Here is an 18162-nt window from a genome sequence, read left to right on the forward strand (position 1 = left end):
AAAATACAAACCCTCCTCCATTCTTCCAATCTACAACCCCTCGTCCATCCCCCTCGTCCATTCTCCCCCGTCCATCTTCCAGCTCCCATCTTCCAATCTGCATCCCCTCGTCCAACCCCCCGTCCATCAATTCCGTAGCATTGCATTGCATGAAACGGAAATGAAATGAAAGAGCTGACGAGGCTCATTCGTCACCTCACCTCAGGCCAGGGAGGAGGGTCGCTTACGAAGTTACCAGGTGGTTTAAGTGATTTACATTACATTAACAATGGGTAATAATTCAATTAATTGACTTTTTCTCATTTTGACTTCCAACTTTCAACTTTTGACTTTTGATTTTTAATCTGCCTCCCACCCCCTGTGGATAATTTCTCCTTTTCTTTTCTCGTGAGGAGCTGTATTAAAAGTCACCAAGTAAAAGTGGCAAGACATCAAAAATGGAAGGACAGGCCCGGGCGGACAAGCAGGCAGGCAGGCAGGCAGGCAGGCAGGGGGGCCTGTTCAGTCCCCGTTCAGTGCCCTGTGCGCTCAGCCTGGAAAGGAATGTAACATACCCCAGAATATATTTTTTTTTTGCCAGGCCCTGTGCTGCCAACCTGTAAGCCGCATCATCGCATCGGGCGTGAGGTACAGGACGGGTTTACACCTCCGCGTTGGCGAAAAGTTTCGTTCGTATGTTTTGTTTTGCCTTGCCTTGCTTCACTCCTATTCCAACCCTAATTCCAACGTGAACAGTAACTCAGTACCAACGAGAAAGAATCCCCCTTCCCTCCAGCTCTCGAAACCATCCCAGGTCACGAGGCACGGTACAGTAGGTAGGTAACATATCATGCCATACCAAACTCCTCTCAGCAACAGCAACAGCAACAGCAACAGCACCAGTATCAACCCCGCCAAGACCAAGCAAGGCCGCCCGACAATGTACAGTAGTCAGGCCAGCATCAGGAAAGGGAACTATTGAATCTGTTGTCCTCTCCCTCTCCTCTCCTCCCTTCTTCTGTGCTACGAGCGCTTTCTCAATCCTCCCTTCCCTTGCACCTCTTCCCTCTTGTTCATAGCATAGCTGCAAGTGGCAAAGAACAGCCCAATTCCAACCAACAAACCTGATTCGCGATGAACAAAAATGTCGCGATCCTGGGGCGCAAGGCAGGCAAGCAAGCAAGCAAGCATGTATGCAAGCCCCAATTCGTGCGCAAGTACCTACAACGCATCAAAATGTTGTAAACCTGGTTTGAGGACTTGGTTGGTTGGAAGGTGGACTGATGTATGGATGATCGCCACCGCTCGCTGTACCGACAATACCCCGCGATTGGGCGCTGGCTGGCAAGGTAGGTGACAGGCGGTTGGGTGCCCTGCACTGCACCGTTCCATCTTTTATCAGCCTCGTGCATGAAGGCTGTCATAGCTGCAGGATATTGCAGGATGAATTGTGTGGTATCAAGGATCTGATGTATTTACGGATAGCAACAAACTCGTCATCACCAACCAACCACACACACACATACATACACTACACACAGCGATGCGCCATGTCTTGCCAGGCTACGCCCACAGCCAGGGTATGGGTATGTGTACAGTGTGTTTGCGTGCTGTGATATAGGGAGGTACTGCAGGTGCTCTGTACCGACATATAGGCAGGGCTGTACACACACCTCCGTACCTCCGTACCAACAGGAACAGGAACAGCATTTCTACCATGACGGCGTTGACATTGACATTGGCATTTGACACTGACAGCCTGCTGTATCCCCCAAGTCACTCCCTCACTATCTCTCCACGCCGGAAACAGCACAGCGCCTCGCATTCGTGCAACCTAGACCACACTCTGGGACAATCCGGCCAGTGAGTATCCGGCTCCAGCAGTCAGCTTTCAAGTCAAAGTCTAGAACTGTTTCAGATTTAGGAAACAAATCCGATCCGATCGGCTCTAGCTTGCCATCTGGGAATCTGGGAATCTGGGAATCTGGGAATCTGGAATCTGGGAAATCTCGGTCCCGAGAAACTCCACCGAATCCACCCAACCCACCTACGGATCTCACCTCACCCGAACCCCACACATTCCAGTCCAGTCCCAGCCCCTCTCTTCGCCCACTCGGGTTCCTGTTGTGCCTGCCTGTCTGTTCCTGGCCTGGCGTGGCTTGATGCCCCATCCAATACATTCTGAGACTTCCGCTCGCTTATCAGTCTGGGTCAAGTCTTGTCGGGTTTGCTGGCTTGCTGGCTTGCTTACTCTTGCAGTGCAGTGCAGTGGTGGGCCTCTCTCTCGTTCTTCTCGCCATGCTGCTGCAATAATCCTTTGCTCCGCTGAGTTGCGTTGCGTTGCTTGCCAAGTAGCCAAGAGAGCGAGATGAAGAATCGATAATTGTTACGTAAATTTGTTCCTGTTTAGGAGGCTGTAGATGCAGAGACGCTCGATATACTCGAAGGAGACTGACTTATCAGAGAAGTAAGCAGAATGAATGAGCGAGATTTTCGAGATTTTCGGGATGGATGATGTTGATGATTGGGATACTCGATAATTGTACAACTCACTGCTGATATGACGCTGTCTGCAATGAGAATTCCGTCATGCTGGTGTTCGGATGAAGATGTTGTGTCTGGTTGTTGTGTTGAATTTTATCCTGTCATCTGATGTTGACATGAACAGCGGAAAGTACGGGTGTGCTTCCTCTGCTTCTGCTTCTGTCATGTCAGACAGACAGGTGCCAGGCAACTTTCACGATCACGACATACATTTGCCTCGTCCCAGCGAACTCCACGTCACGGGCTGTGGCGGACCGTGACATCAGTTCGCAGTTGTGTTTCCGAGGCACGCAATGTCATTGCCATATGCTGTGATACCTACTGTAGGACACAGTATCGTGGTACCGTTGTACCAGCAAGCACAACCGCCATTGTGAATCGCCGTGTAGCTTGTCATCCCTCTTGAAACTCGCTTGTAGCTCTCGCCAAAGCATTGATACGACACAATGAATGTACTTCAACACTGCATGGTAACGCCGAATCCAGCAAGCATTGAAAGTGGACACTTGTGGATACAGACATCACCTGAAAATTCCTCCATCAGAATCTTGACTCTTGAAAAAAAAAAAAAAAAAAAAACTCCAGCCATGCAATGCAATACTTCGTCTGCAAGCCCACGGAGCACTCCCCAGCTTACTCACTAAAGCCCTGTCGAGCATCAAACTCAGTAAAAGGTTCTAACCGATCCTGCACCCCTCATCCGAGCTGATGTTATCCAAACTTTCCAGCCAGGCAATCACTCATCGCAACACGACAAGATAGATACCAGCCAGACCTTCAACCTCGTGGCCTCCAAGTGATGAAGTGTCGTGATGGCTGGCATCATGCATTGATCTACTGAATATCAACAGTTCCATGTAACTGGAAAAGCTGGGGTCTTGCTGCTGGGCTGCATGCAGCCAGCCAACTATCTGAACTTGGTTTCTCTTTTGGGTTTTTGATAGTGTCCAAGCTTCTTTCTCGCTCACCCCAGTCCAAGCTTCAAAAATAATTATTAAACTGAATAAATATGTACGGCGAGGTATAGCATCATGCAAAAGCATTAATTCGAATATTTTTTCATTCTTGAGAATCCAGAATATTCGGATACTCCAGCTCATCTGCAAGCACACTTCCTCATCAGGATTCCTCCACCACCAAGATCGCCAACCAAGGACCTTCTTCTCAATTCGTACATTACAAACTCCCCGCCAAGTCAACCCCCTTACAGAACGGTGCAAGTAAGATCCGAATCCAGCAACTCACCCGCTGCATATTAACGGATTGATGAGCAATGAGTGGCAGCATATCATGCACGACTGCCAATGTGATGCCAATGACAATCGCCTGTCTGTCAAAAGTACCTTAGATCCATACTATACCATACCATACCATACCAGAATCCATCCCTTCCCCTCCGATCTCCACTTGCTCCATTCCATTCTCAGCCTCAACATGGCTTGGCTTGGCCTTACCACTGCCCCTCACCCCTGGGTCCTAGCCAAGAATCCAAAAAGCTCAACTTCAGTCTCCACTTCAAACTGAACATCTACCACTAACATCAAGCTCCTCGCAAATCTTCAAGAACGCGGGTGGGATGCAACATTGACAATCCCAAGCTCTCCAAGCTATATCCAAGAGCTCTAGACCAGAGAGGTAAGCATAAGCATAAGCACACATTGCATATCGATAGTGCACATGCGATTCCATTCCATACCATCCCATCACATCCCTTTCGTAGCACTTCAACGCAATGGTATGCTCTCGTGTAATCATCAGTTGATGGTGGTACTCGCTTGACGTGCCGTGTTTGTTTACCTGCTTTGGGACGACAACGACCACTATTGACTTTCCCCGCACCCGAAAACGCCACCAGCTTCATCTTGCCTTGCACAACGCCCAAGAATATTCAGGAAAATAGAAAAAGGAAAGGAAAGAAATATTTGGACACGGCAAGGAATTTTTGAAATCCAACACGAGGATATCGTATGTTTATCCTGCCAGCCGTCATGACAACCACATGACTGCCTGCACTTACACTTACTACCTACCCGTCTCAATAGTCCAGAACCCCAGACCTATCAAAGTTTCAGACGCACGGCAATCAGGACCTTTCGATGCCGATTCTCTAGGCCATGAACCCACGTTTTTTGTGTCTCTGTCTCTGAAGAAAGATGTCTCTGAAGAAAAAGACGGAAACCCCCGGTACGGACGCCAGGGGTCCCTTCAGACCCAGTGCAGCTGTCAGTGACTGACTGGCGCTTAGCTAGGCTGCCAGCACAAGCACCATCACCACCGCACCACCACTACCTCGACGCTCGGTATATTCCAGAAAAATTACAATGGCAAGTGATTTCTGTTTTAGGTCGGTCCTGAGAACTGACGCAAATTGTTTCAAGCGAAAAGCGTACTGTACGCGCGTGCACCTGCCCACTGCGCTCATCTTCAAGCCATCGCTATGTCGTGCAGGTCGTTCAAGTGCAAACGCCTCATCAACAACCACCAACGCACGGTTTACTTGCCCCTCGCTGCCAACGCTCAACGCCCGATTGCTCGGTCCTTGTAGCGAAGAAAGTCCTGCAATCTCACCTGCTGTCATGCAAGCCATATGCTGGTCAATTGACACTCTTGCTGCATTGTCAAAGTAATGACACCAATTCTCGTAGTCCGTGGTCTTGCAGATGTCCTCGCTTGTAAATCATACTGCCCCTCGGAAAGCACTCAGCTCGCTTCCATTTAATCACAACTCAACACAAGAACCTTCCCCTGCTCTTCCTCCCCTTCGATATAATCCTCCCCGAATACCACACAGTAATACCTCCCAGCAAATAGCAATAGAGAAAGGAAGGAAGATTCCGAATCCTCGCAGTCGCAAATCATGCACACCACGGCGCACTCAGCACAACACAACGGCCACACAGACGCAGCGCAAAAGCGTCCAGCATCTAAGCTTAATTTAGCGACCTAGTCGCATTCCCAAATCCAGCTTCTAGCTCCTCCCAAAGAAGGGGTAGAAGGACGGTACATCCCTTGTCAAGGGCAGCAAGCACATCAGGACATCATCAGAGCAGCTACCAGCTAGCTAGCAAGCCCACCAAGCCGTGCTGCTCTCGCTGCTTCAATATTTCCCAAGTCTCGGTCCCGGGAACCGAAAACCCCTACCCGCCCTAAAAATCTGGCCCGTCACACCATCTAGATCGATCAGTCGCAGCTCGGCTATCATCCAAGCACCAGCTAAACAAGCGCGCGAGCCAACAGAGCGAGGGGGCTTGGCATCTGCCGACATAAGTGGTGACATTAGCTCTATTCAGCAAAGCTCGCTCACCGACTTTCAGCTTTCGGTCCAGCGCCGGGGAAATGCTAGTGTTTTGGGACTTTTCTTAAATAGCTCTAGAAGTCCTCGGACCGCGCCGGCTGATACAGAAAGAAAGGCGAAGGATTGGTTCTTTGCGTGATCGTCTCTTCACAAGTGGAGCTTTGAATGATAAGATTGAAGCTAGAACGGAGAATTTGTCGTCGTAGCATGTCGGTATTTGGGCAAGTGTATTAGCCGTAGTCTGATATGCCTAAGGACAGTCGTATTCTCGCGCAGTCTGATTGTGACGAGAAATATTGTCATTCCCCGATACAGTATGGATGTGCTTACCTCGGTCTCTCTGATAGATCCGCGTCGAGAAATCTCATCACATCAAGTCGTCATCATTGCAGCCTCAAATCAGTCCGCGCAGAAACCCAACTCACACCGCAGAAGCTCAATTCAAGTCTTCGGTCCGCGTGTCATCGCAACCGCATATGCCAATGTAGGCCCAAGCCCTTACAAAATCTCTCAAATCCCCAAAGTAGAAGCCCCAAGCCAACCCTAGCCCTAACTTGAAAAATGCTCCTGGGTGGCTTAAGCCTCAAAATTCTGAGAAGCGGGGTGCGCTGACAGGGCATGTTTCTGGCACCTTCGTCTCCATCACGTGTGCGAGGCGTGATACACTGGTAGGGAGAAGAGGTGCCAGCGCATCGCACAGTGGCGTCGAGGGCTGAAGCCATAACCTCTTGCCCTGACAATCTGAGCTGAGAATCGACTTTGCCCCTGCAGACAGGCAGGGGAACCGTTGCGAAGCCAGAGCACACAGGACAGGCACGAGCGACAGAACGAACGAGCAGAAGCCACGAAAGTGAGATGAGCTAATGTTGCATGCTTAGTACGCTACAATATCGCGCAAAGAGGGGGAAAAAATTCCAAAGTGATGTACGGAAGACGAAGAAAGACCTACCTTTTATTATGGCTCCGCATAAGCGTTATGGGAAAAGCAAATACGCCAAAAGCACCGGAGTTCCTCCCGAGAAGTATACCGGTACCCTGTCCTTACCTCTTCGAAAGCAGCTCGCCATTTCGAGCTGCAAGAATAGAGTTCTTTGGAATCGAGATCTCGCTTTCTTTGCGATGGCGATAGATCTTCAAAAATCAATCGTCACCGGGTCATCACACCATACCCATCCCGATCTCGACTCCAGTGCATTTCTATGCCGTCCAAAAATCCGCAAGAGAGGAAATCCAATAGCGAACACCCATTCCAACACCATGATGATCGCCCCACCTAACAAGCAACGAGATTTCTCCTCTTGCATTGACCCCCCATAAAAATAGTAAAACATGCGTCCCGTCCCCTCAACCCAACACCCAGCAAACAGGGAGAAACATCGACGAGAAACACCTTCTTTCCTGGTTCCTTGATCCCCATAGCGTCCCCTGCAACCCCACGAACGCCACTCAGAAGACCCAACCAGGATATGCCGTTGCGCCAAGCCCTACCCGCATCTGACTCGCAGCGTAAATACGAGCCTCACCAACAAAGTCATGCTGCAGAGTCGATGTAGCTAATTCATTCGCCATCTTGCCGAATGGCTTCTCATCCCGTCCAGTCGTGAGACGTTGTGCTGCCCGTTGACCCTTGACATCTTTAGCTCGAGATACTAAATAAAGCATGCCGCTTTCACTCGCCGGATCGGATGTGCGGGGCGACACTTGCTGAAGCGCAAGGGAGAATCGTGCAAGGCAGGGTCAGGGCCACTATTGTAGACTGATCGCCGGTAGTCCAGGGGTAAGGTCCAGGGTCTCGAGTGTGACAACATCATTCGATGGGTCTTCGTCTCCGCTGTCAGAACACCTGCCCGTGACGTTCCACAACAGGCAACTTCGCAACTTGTCCATCTGATTTTGCGACGGAAGAAGAAATAAAAATCTCACTGTCTTACAACACAGATGTTGTGTAACTGTGCTGCCGTCCTTCAGCGGGCATAATGTAAGTATCATGATACAATCAGCCATCTCGCTCTCTTCCAAGTCTTGGTAGACGCTTTTTTCCTGCTGCATATGCCTGTTTAGTGCCGCTCAAAATTGTAAAAGACCGATCTCATGCCGTCGGAGAAACTACTGCGAGTGCTAATTCGCATCATAAGACTCTCAGTCGCACCAATAGAACACACTTGTTTGCTACCGAGGCCGTACTTAGACTTCAAAGTACAAGCAGCTAATACACAGACCAAAAGTCAAACCAGAATTGTAATTGAAAAGTGCAAATCATCTACTCGAGTAAGTGCGGCTCTGCCCTCAAAATAGAATCCTGGCCGAAATCTTGGAACTCAATCGACGGGTCTTGTTCATCATCAAGCTCTGTCGGGACGGCGGGGCGAATAGATGCTGTGAGAATTCCAAGACAATGAGCGGGTGTCTAAGACAGCTCTCGCCCAGCTGGGAAACCCACGTGTAATGGAGCCACTGGCCATGAGCTGACCATGAGCCGAGACACTCAAGACACCAAACGCATGGTGACTGGCTCTGGCGCTTAACTACGGAGACATCAGAACATGAAAAAAAATCGCCATGCGGAGAGCGACGAAAATCGAAGTCGGGATTTGCGATTATCTGATCTTGCATCAGGTTGCATAGCCATGACCATAGCCATGACGAGGAGGGGCGTGCATGGAGCTACGCGAGGCTGCTTGCTGCTTGCTGCTTTATGAGGCGGGAAAATGCTGCTGCTTTAGTCCCAGAAACATCCCAACCTGATATTGCCTAAACAGGTCTCAGAGCGGGAGACCCCACTCGTAACACTCCCAGTGACTGACATGCACCAGATCAATTCCAGATCCTGTTCATGGGTTTGTGGCTCATGGTCACTAGTTTATCGTATTCTGCGTTGGCGGTCAGCCATGCGAACCGAGCCGAAAAAAGACTCTGTCGTTTCGGTGCTGCCATCACTAACTAGCCGCCCCTCATGAGTTTTGAACCTGATGAGCAGCCAGCTGAAGCAGGCAAACGGGTACCTGTCGCAAAGGACTAAGGCCCCCCGTCACCTTGGCCTAGGGATCCAAAGGGGCAAGCTAGTGGGGGTTTCAACCCTTCCTTCTAGGGTGGTACCACAATAGGCACTACGGTCGCCATCATGAGGGTCCAAAGTAGGGGTTGCTAATTGTAAGTAACGGGAGTCATGGAGCGGCAATTAGCTCGCGCCTCTCGGCCCATGGGACGTACTCGAAAGATACTCCCCAATTGATGTCCCGTGTGGCAGTGGTTATGCAGCAGTCGAGGCCTGAGAAAACCTGATCTGGACACAGGCAAGAGAGGCCAAGCCTGTAGAAGACATGACCTGCACTTGAAAACACGACAACCCTCTCGAAAATGTGGGGCAGTAACAGAAATCTGCAGCAAGTTCCCAGACAGACTTCTCTGGACTTTGCGCTTGAATGAAACGAGCTACATGATCCCTCAGTTAGATGATCGACCGAGCCTCATCTGCCTTGCACAAGCTAGAACATACGATCCCCATCCCCAATCCACTGACGAGTATGTAAAGGCTGCTTCTCCTGCTTCAAGATCAGAAAATCCAAAGAACCATAACTCACCAACCTCAGCTACTCCCTTCACCAATACACAAATCAATTCATCAATTCATCAATTCAACATGTCAACCTCAGACTTCGACAGTCGCAGTGACTCCTTTCGCAGCTCGACATCAGCGACCGATACTCCACAGACCAGTCGATCAATCCTTTTTGATGAGGACTTCAGTGGAGTCTGGCACACAGATCCGGAATATATCCTAGTTGTTGGAGGCCTTGGATATATTGGAAGTCACACATGCCTAGAGTTGTTGAAGGCAGGGCACAATATCTTGATCGTCGACAACCTCAGCAACTCTTTCCGAAGTGTGTATGATCGGATATCGACCCTTGCCAACAAGTACCACGACGAACGATGCCAGCAAACACCTTTGATGCGCCTATGCGAAGCCGACTACCGCGACGATGCAGCTATCAGAGAGATTTTGAGTTCATATGTCAAGCCGGCAAGTCTGCACGGCGATGACACTGAAGACGCGCCCATGCGGTCGTCGATTAAGGGTGTGATCCATTTCGCCGCATACAAATCGGTTTCAGAGAGCATTGCAAACCCTCTCAAGTACTACGCCAACAACGTCGCTGGAATGATCGAGTTCTGCTCTGTTCTAAGCAACTTCAACATCAAGACATTTGTCTTCTCCTCTTCAGCAACAGTGTACGGTACAGTCGCAAATTCAGGTTTGCCTCTGCGGGAAGAATATTGTACTCATCAGACTGAGTCCTTCGTCGATTACGACGGCGCCACCAAGACGACTGAGGGAGGCTGCTCCGGTCTCACCAACCCATATGGACGATCAAAATGGATGTGCGAATCCATTCTTTCCGACCTTGCTCAAGCAGACCCAGAGTGGACCATCCTCGCCCTGCGTTACTTCAACCCTGTTGGCTGTGACGAATCTGGGCTCCTCGGCGAGGACCCAAAGGGTATTCCAACGAATCTCATGCCTGTGGTAGTGAGAGTCATGACCGGAGTCTCCCCAGAACTCAACGTCTTCGGCACGGACTATCCCACTCCAGACGGAACAGCTGTCCGAGACTTCATCCACGTGACTGACCTTGCTTGTGGTCACGTTGCAGCGCTATCTTCGGCAGCGGCTGGCTCCCTGCCCAAGGGATTCCGAACCTACAATCTAGGTAGCGGCAAGGGCTCATCGGTCTATGAAGTTGTCGGCGCTCTGGAAGCAGCTTCATCAACAAAGATCCCGATGCGCAAGGTACCACGTCGCGAGGGTGACGTCGGGTCGTGTGTGGCGATGCCGCAGAGGGCGGAGGTTGAACTCAAGTGGAAAACAAAGAAGTCGCTGGAAACGTGCTGTAGAGACATCATGAATTTCCTGGCTCGTCAAAAGGAGGTGCAGGCCTGAAAGGATGGCGCGTGTATTGTAATCTAGCCTTGGTGCTCATGGCGTTGGCGCACTGCATTTTAGCATAGACATCCTCGGTATTAGCGAGCCTTGTGTAATAGACTTAATGAATGATATATGAACAAAGCTTCGATGATCAATGGCCTCTGGTGAAATTCTTGATGAATGAGGTGAAGAAGTCGATGTCAGGAAGGTGAAGTTAATGAGATGGAAGGTGGGGAGGGAGCCAACCCTAAGCGAAAAGACACTAGCCCCAGTGAAGGCATTGGAACGTCGTTATCTTCGTATTGTATGTGCTCGCTGATAAGAAATTTGTGATGCGGAAAGGTCATTGGCTTGATGTATTGAGATCTCTTCCACTGAGACTTTTCCTCGCCGAATTTTGAATTTCCTTGAGAAATTTGGCTTCCGTTTGTTTAACTTTGTAGTGGCCTCGAAGAGTGATGCACCCTTAGCATCCCTCTGTCCGAACAACCTCATCTCTCGTTTGTAAAAGGGGTCCCGTATGATAATACATCCTTTTGTGGCAAATATGTGTTGCGATGGATACTGTGAAGATCGCCAGGAAGTCCATAGAAACGAAGTGTTGCTGGGGCTGGCGGAAGAACTTGTGCCAGCAGTGTGGTGATGGAAATATTACCATACTCATGCATGAAATCCTACGATTACTACTATTTAGCGTAAGAGGTAATGGGCTGTACTTATCTGCATTGTCAATGCGTCGGTAGCACGGCTCGATCGTTGAGGCTTGCATACTTGTCAAGTGTCGTGCATGAACGCACCACTGGTCACAACGGACCGGACCAGCAAGTATGCACCATGCCCATTATTTGTAGCTTGTGAAGCAGCCCTCGTGATGCCCATATTGGGTTCGGATATTTGAAAAGCAGTGCTTCCACTCCAATACGTGGCACTGTCACTGGTACATGGTCAAGGATGAGGAACATCCGGTACAGGATTCCGTTCGCCAATCCGATCTGTCGATGGCAGGCCAGGAGATGTATTGTTGCCCTGTGATGGGATATCTGGGAATTCTCCCGTTCTTCTTGTCCGTCGTTGTTTTCGAGGCTGGCTTCTTTCTGGCTTGAGGAGACCATTCAGGTCTTGCCCAGCAATTTTCCACATCCGATCATCCTCAAACATCGACTTGGCGACATCGGAAATGTCCTGGAAACAGTCCGATCGAGGATAGACCTATATTATCACTTATGAGCGTTCTCAGAATAATGTGGGGAAGTTGCTGTTCTTCACCAGAAAGTCACACGATCAGAGTTTCTGATCCTTCGCTTATGGTTTTGTGGCTGGCTGGAAGCAAGCAAATCCCAAAGATCACCACACGCAATTGCCTGTTCGATACCCGGCAGGATACCATGACATAACTCAGCTTACAACGTGAAACGGATTTCTACCAATGCATCGCGTTGAAGCCAAAGACTCTCGACACCTTCTGACCTCGTTACCGATGCCAAGGCAACCACAACACGCAAACAACATGTCGGTACTGGAGCCAAGATCTGACAATCATTCCTTCGAGACTAGCCTTGAAGTGATTATTCCAAATGCGCAATCTGAGTCGTCTTCAGAGAAATGTGGAATATTCTGTCTCCGGATTACCCCACAGAACTGTCCGGGAGAAGACTTTACAGTTCCGCCATGGCCGACGTGCTTGAGACCGACGACACCACAAGCTACTTAACAATGACTGGCCCCTCCAACTAAAACACCCTTTCATCTGAATGTCTACTTACTAGAGCGTGGTGGACAAGGGACCACTCAACGAAAGGTCAGCTTCCGAACTCCACTACCTCCTCTGCCGAGTATGGGGAACAACATGGACTACTCGTATTACTGGGTATCCACGGCTACCAAAGGGATATATCAGAGTGTCTAGAGCACAGAAAGATTGTACGCGGGGATGGGGAAGATAGATCGGTTGACCTGAGGCTTTGCAACAACGAGACATGGCTCGGCTGATGAGGAGGGAGGCATAAGAACACTTCAACACAGTCAAGGACCCAACACTGCCACTGCGGTGAAGACTCGGCAATACATCTTAATGGTATAGATGATATGATTATCAGGAGTACATGATGGTACAATGGAAGGGTTCTCCGCGCTTCAACCGAGCTTTGTCAACAATCTTCTGGATCGGATCAGACATTCCGGGATCCGCCGCAACTGCGCAGCTGGAGTTTGGCCATCACTGTCTGGTTGCGCTGCCTTAACTTACATCAGTCTCACTCGTCCAATATTCATGCGTTGCATGAACACATTTGGATCGATATTCTCCTTTCACGGATGTGAGGTAGCGAAAGATCAAAGCTCGAACCCTCATTCTGGCTATGGACTTCTACCCCGCTGACCCAACTGCTATCTCTTTTCTCCTGTCCACCTATCGCCAACTTCGAAATTCCAAACAGACTTAAGGAGAGCTCAAATCTGTACATTATGACGGCTCCAGAAATTGACAAGTGTGGGATGATTAATTCTCAACAACACCTCGTTTTGAAGATTTTCGGAATGGCTCTTGCAACACTTCGAATTCATGGAGTACGCATGAGCTATGTACGTTGATGGTAATGCTCTAAATGTCTATTTGGAGTTTCTACGAACTAGATCTAGCAGTCTGAGAGTCTGACACAATTGCTATGAAATGATCCTGAGCCAGGAACGGATTTGGCGATCCATCAAGTAAGAATCTGGGACTATTTCCGCTGAAAACTGCAAGAGGATCAGAATTTTCGCTCTAAACTTGAGATTATCTCGCTTTGATGGACGATACCTCAATCTCAGATCCTGCAACTCATGTCGTAGCCGTGACTCTGGCAGGTTTCGCGTTGTGGAAAGGCGTGGGCTGAACTTAGACGCAGGTTACCCCGATGTCGATGCCTTACTTCGGCCCAAGTAAAAGCTCCTAGCATCAAACAAAATCTTGATTCCGGTGTCTTGAGGATTGATGGTGGCACGTTCTGGGGGACCGTGTATGAGCTCTAGGTTGAGTTGTGCAGACGTCCACGAAATGGATTGCTGGCAGTTCCTGTACCTCATACATTGCTTGGACCCTGTCAGAACTGATTGTATGGCCGTGTGGAGTGCGCTTTCATTTGTTACCTTTGATAATTTATTAGTCTTACCTTTCTTTTCAGACCCAGAGCATATATTCATACTGCTGATATCAACGTTTCGCCAATGGAAGAATTCTGCCCAATTTCTATGCTTCTTCATCGTTTGACGTTGCGATACCATCCTGGTTTTGAATACGTAATTGTTTAACGTTATTACATGAGTTTGAACATCACCCATGTTTACCAAATATACCCGTACTTGGCTGGACTGATATTTCGAGGCATGTCTGGAGCAGAAGTCTGCTCTGCATGAGATCGCTTAGGCCCTTGGGTTGCATTTGATTTATCCGTCAGCATCCTTCGACTATTGCCGACTTCATCCATATCATCTAGCTTTACTCCTGACTTTTCCCATCGGCCTGCTACGTCTCAGAAATATCCATGTTATTATCTTACGCAACTGTTCTGCAATTTGGGGGTCCTGACATTCAGAGATCTCCCGGACAGAGGTTAGTACCTTCACGCGCCCCCTCTCTTCACTACCGTGGCATTCAAACCTGAACGATGGATTGAGTACTCTAGGCTGAGGTATCTACACTATCACGAGGTCATGACGTGTATATAGATAAAATGCGACCTCGCCTCAATTGCCGCGAACATTGCGGGGTACGCAAGCGAGGTATGCTTCTTTGTTGCATTCCGATGTTCCTTAATCGGATTTAGATCTATCTGAGAGCATGGCGAAGAGTTAATCCGGAACGAAATATAGGGTTAAAGGCAAAAATTCAGGATGCCCGGACTCGACGTAACGTTAAACCTCGTTGTATACGAGGGTTACCAACAGCTAAGACCCTTCCAAACACGTATGTTTGATCAATGTCAGATTGCATAATATTTTCAGGCAACAGTCTTTTCAGAACAACTGCTCTTTTCTCTTTCATACACTTGATTCTGATCTCGTCTTCAAACCCAGAACTTGTCCGAGTTGTCAACTCCTCGCACGTCACATCTTGGCATCGACATGTTTACCCCACCCATGCAAACTTGCCTGTGGGCTGCGGTGTTGTGTCTACCTTCGATCTATGGTCATCACCACCATTATCGAAGCACGCCAGGTGACTCCGCGGATACATCCGAGAATGTTCCAATTTTGAATTCGCAGTCCTTGGCAATAGCCGTTCCGCCGGTTCCTCTTGTTCACGTCAACAGTGATGACCTGTCCATCAAGACAAACACAACAGCTGTCTTACCTGTTAATCCTACAGCGGATTCCATCATCGGAGAGACCATCGATAGTACTGCCCTGGTCATTGCCAGAGACCTAGCGTCGGCGTATTCGGCGTATTCTGGATTAAATGACAGAGGGATCCCGTACTCCATTTTGACCGTTCCGCAAACTGGAGTGGCTTTGCCAAGCCTCAATGACACAGCTAAGCATGGGAATTTCGGACTGATTGTTATCATGTCGGAAGTCAGCTACAACTTCGGAGAAACTCAAGGGTTTCGAAGTGCTCTCACTGCTGCGCAATGGCAACAATTGTACAACTACCAAGTAGCTTTTGGCGTTCGTATGGTGAGATTGGATGTTGCTCCGTCAGCTGCTACTGGTACACAGTCTTTGGGTTCATGCTGTGGGACTGGAGTTCAGCTCGTGTCGATCTCGAACTCGAGCTCCTTTCCAGGAGCCGGGCTCAGGGTGTAAGTAATGAAATTCCATTCCAAGAATATAGTGCCTCTGACTGTATACAGTGGTGCGGGTGTAACTACGAAAGGTCTATATCACTATCCAGCAAAAATAGTTAATTCAAGCATGGCAGTTGAGATTGCTCAGTTTTCAGCCTCCGCGGAAGATGGATTCAGTACTATCTCAACAGCTGCTGTGATTAACGAAATCGATGGCCGACAGCAGGTATGTTTAGCGGAGCATATTTACCAATCTGCACTAATCAATTGAAGATGGTGTTCTTCCTCCCATTCAACGTGCAGTGGTCGTTAGCGTCTAGCTTTTTGCAACATGCTTGGGTGCATTGGGCAACAAGAGGATTATGTTAATCATTCTACTCCTGGGTTTTCGTCTTGGCTAATAATCTCAGATGTCGGCTATCGTAGAGCAACTTTGAGCACTCAAGGTCATAATTTCCCTCCTGTTTCTGTTGATACGTATGAGCACAGAAGCTGACAGGATTCTAGTTGATGACATGTTCCTGTAAGAGCGTAAACTTTTCTGAGTCATCAAAATTCACTGACTTCTTTCCTAGTCAGACTCCAATGTTTGATTCTGGGGAGGACTTCAGGGTCTCAACTGATGATCTTGCGCATCACGTGACGGTCATGAAGGATGTCAACAAACGCCTGCCAGCCGGTAGTAAGTGGGTCATTGAAGTAGCGCACAATGGAAACGGAAACATTGAGGTATCCATGTTCGTAGTACTATTGGCGTCAACATGTCTAACTCTAAACCAAAGGAAGCCGATCCCGAATATGAGGAGAGAACTACCGCCGCCACTGGAGTTTGTGCTCCTGGACCAAGTGAGTCTCTCAAATCCGAGCAGAATAGATCTCATATGTATTGTTGCAATGATATGAATGTATTGCCAACCATGATTAGTTGAATATGCGGACCAAGTCGACACTCCTCTCGAATACCAAAAGCCCTTAGGATCGGGGACACCTCTGTGGCCAGAAACTACAACAGACTACGCTAATTACAGCTCTAGTTGTATGAGAAAAGACGCCTTGCTCACTTGGTGGCAAAAATCCTCAAACTTGAACGCCTTCTCTCACGTGTCTCATACTTTCACCCACGAAGATCAGAACAATGCCACATATTCGGACGTGTTCAAAGAGATAGCCTGGAACAAGGGTTGGCTTGACGCTGTTGGAATATCTGCAGCTAAACAGTTTAGTAGCACAGGCCTGATTCCGCCTGCTATTACGGGCCTTCATAATGGTGACGCTCTCCAAGCGTGGGCAGACAATGGAATTATTCATGTTGTTGGAGATAACACTCGACAAGTTTTGTTGAATCCGGTAATATCATGCATTCTTTCGTTAGAGATGAGATTACTGATAAAGTGCAGACTAACGAGCACTGGCCTTTAATGTCTACTCGCTCTTTAAATGGGCTCTCGGGCATTCAGATCACCCCGCGATGGGCTACTAACATATACTACAATGTATGTGTTCCCATGCATAGAACGTTGACCTCACCGCTGACATTTATATGACTCAGTGTAATTATGCCGATTGCGTTCTCTCTGAATGGAAGGCTGTATCGAATGGCACAGGCGACATGTATCAACTCCTCGACATCGAACGGGAGACCAATGTACGGCACTTGCTTGGACTTCACCATGACCCTTTCATGTTCCATCAAGCCAATATGATGTTCGAGGATGCAGACACCTACGATTTCGGTGGAGATGATATCCGTGTTATGTCTCTGCTTGAAGTTTGGGTTGATGTTGTGACTCGCGAGTATACCCGACTGTTAGTACTCTCTGAAAACCTTTTGCGTAGTACTGACAGCAGTCACAGAGTTTCCTGGCCTCTTGTTTCTCAGAAGCATGATGATGTGAGCATCTTCTTTGAGATATTCTATGAATGGATCGGGACCTAACATAGTCTAGATAGCTGCAGGGTTCCGCTCCAGGATGACCAGGGACAGCTGTAAGCCAACTCTGACTTGGCAAGTTGACAGCACGGTCAACGCAATCACTGGTGTGACTGTGGCAGCCAACCGCAACACATGCTCAGTCCCTATTCCTGTTACTTTGCCAGGGACTGTTACAAATCAACAAGGAGCCACAGCTGAACAATTGGGTAGTGATCCGTTAACGCTCTGGGTCTCGCTTACCGGTCAACCAGTGACTTTCAAGCTCACTAAGCCAGTCTTTTTATGAGAAGTCTAGGAACTTACGAAATGGAAGGTGCTCATTGCTTCTGCACATACTCCATCTCATTGATTGGAGTAGATTATTCATGTTATCTTCCTCTTACTTCAGTACAAAATTGCTCAATGCACATATCTTCAACCCCACAGACATCCACATCGACCAGCCCTTCCCAACAACGACAATTGTCTCCTCTGATATTTATCTCGGTGGTTTCTATTCTTTCTTCACTTAGGCTCGGCTGTGGCAGCCCCAGCGTGTGGATGTCTGCTTCAGAAAGGGATGTGGTCTTCCACTGCCTGAACTTTACCAACGCGGGTCTTCACCAGAGCTCGCTCGCCGGTCGCGGGTGAGCGCTGTAGTAATTGCCGATACGTGATCAGAAGTGATGCAACTATCGAGGCCCTCTCGTCTCCAAGGTTTCCCAGCAGGTTCTAGTCTGTG

At 48.8% G+C, this 18162-nt stretch overlaps 2 protein-coding genes across 2 annotated transcripts; both read left to right on the forward strand.

Annotated features, from left to right (window-relative positions):
- Positions 1 to 9270: 9270 nt before the first annotated feature.
- Positions 9271 to 10760, forward strand: ONS95_000762 (uncharacterized protein; the record flags this gene model as incomplete). Its single annotated transcript, XM_058493933.1, has 2 exons — positions 9271 to 9340; positions 9409 to 10760. The coding sequence occupies 2 exons, from the start codon at positions 9271 to 9273 to the stop codon at positions 10758 to 10760; spliced, it is 1422 nt and encodes a 473-aa protein (XP_058364135.1).
- A 4086-nt stretch (positions 10761 to 14846) lies between these two features.
- Positions 14847 to 17727, forward strand: ONS95_000763 (uncharacterized protein; the record flags this gene model as incomplete). Its single annotated transcript, XM_058493934.1, has 12 exons — positions 14847 to 15523; positions 15575 to 15734; positions 15782 to 15872; positions 15919 to 15954; positions 16016 to 16031; positions 16084 to 16237; positions 16291 to 16354; positions 16434 to 16855; positions 16906 to 17001; positions 17058 to 17314; positions 17363 to 17399; positions 17455 to 17727. The coding sequence occupies 12 exons, from the start codon at positions 14847 to 14849 to the stop codon at positions 17725 to 17727; spliced, it is 2283 nt and encodes a 760-aa protein (XP_058364136.1).
- Between the last annotated feature and the right edge of the window lie 435 nt (positions 17728 to 18162).

The sequence above is a fragment of the Cadophora gregata genome (assembly GCF_030347475.1).
Source record: "Cadophora gregata isolate MNR1 chromosome Unknown scaffold_1, whole genome shotgun sequence".
In the NCBI taxonomy this organism is placed as follows: Eukaryota; Fungi; Ascomycota; class Leotiomycetes; order Helotiales; family Ploettnerulaceae; genus Cadophora; species Cadophora gregata.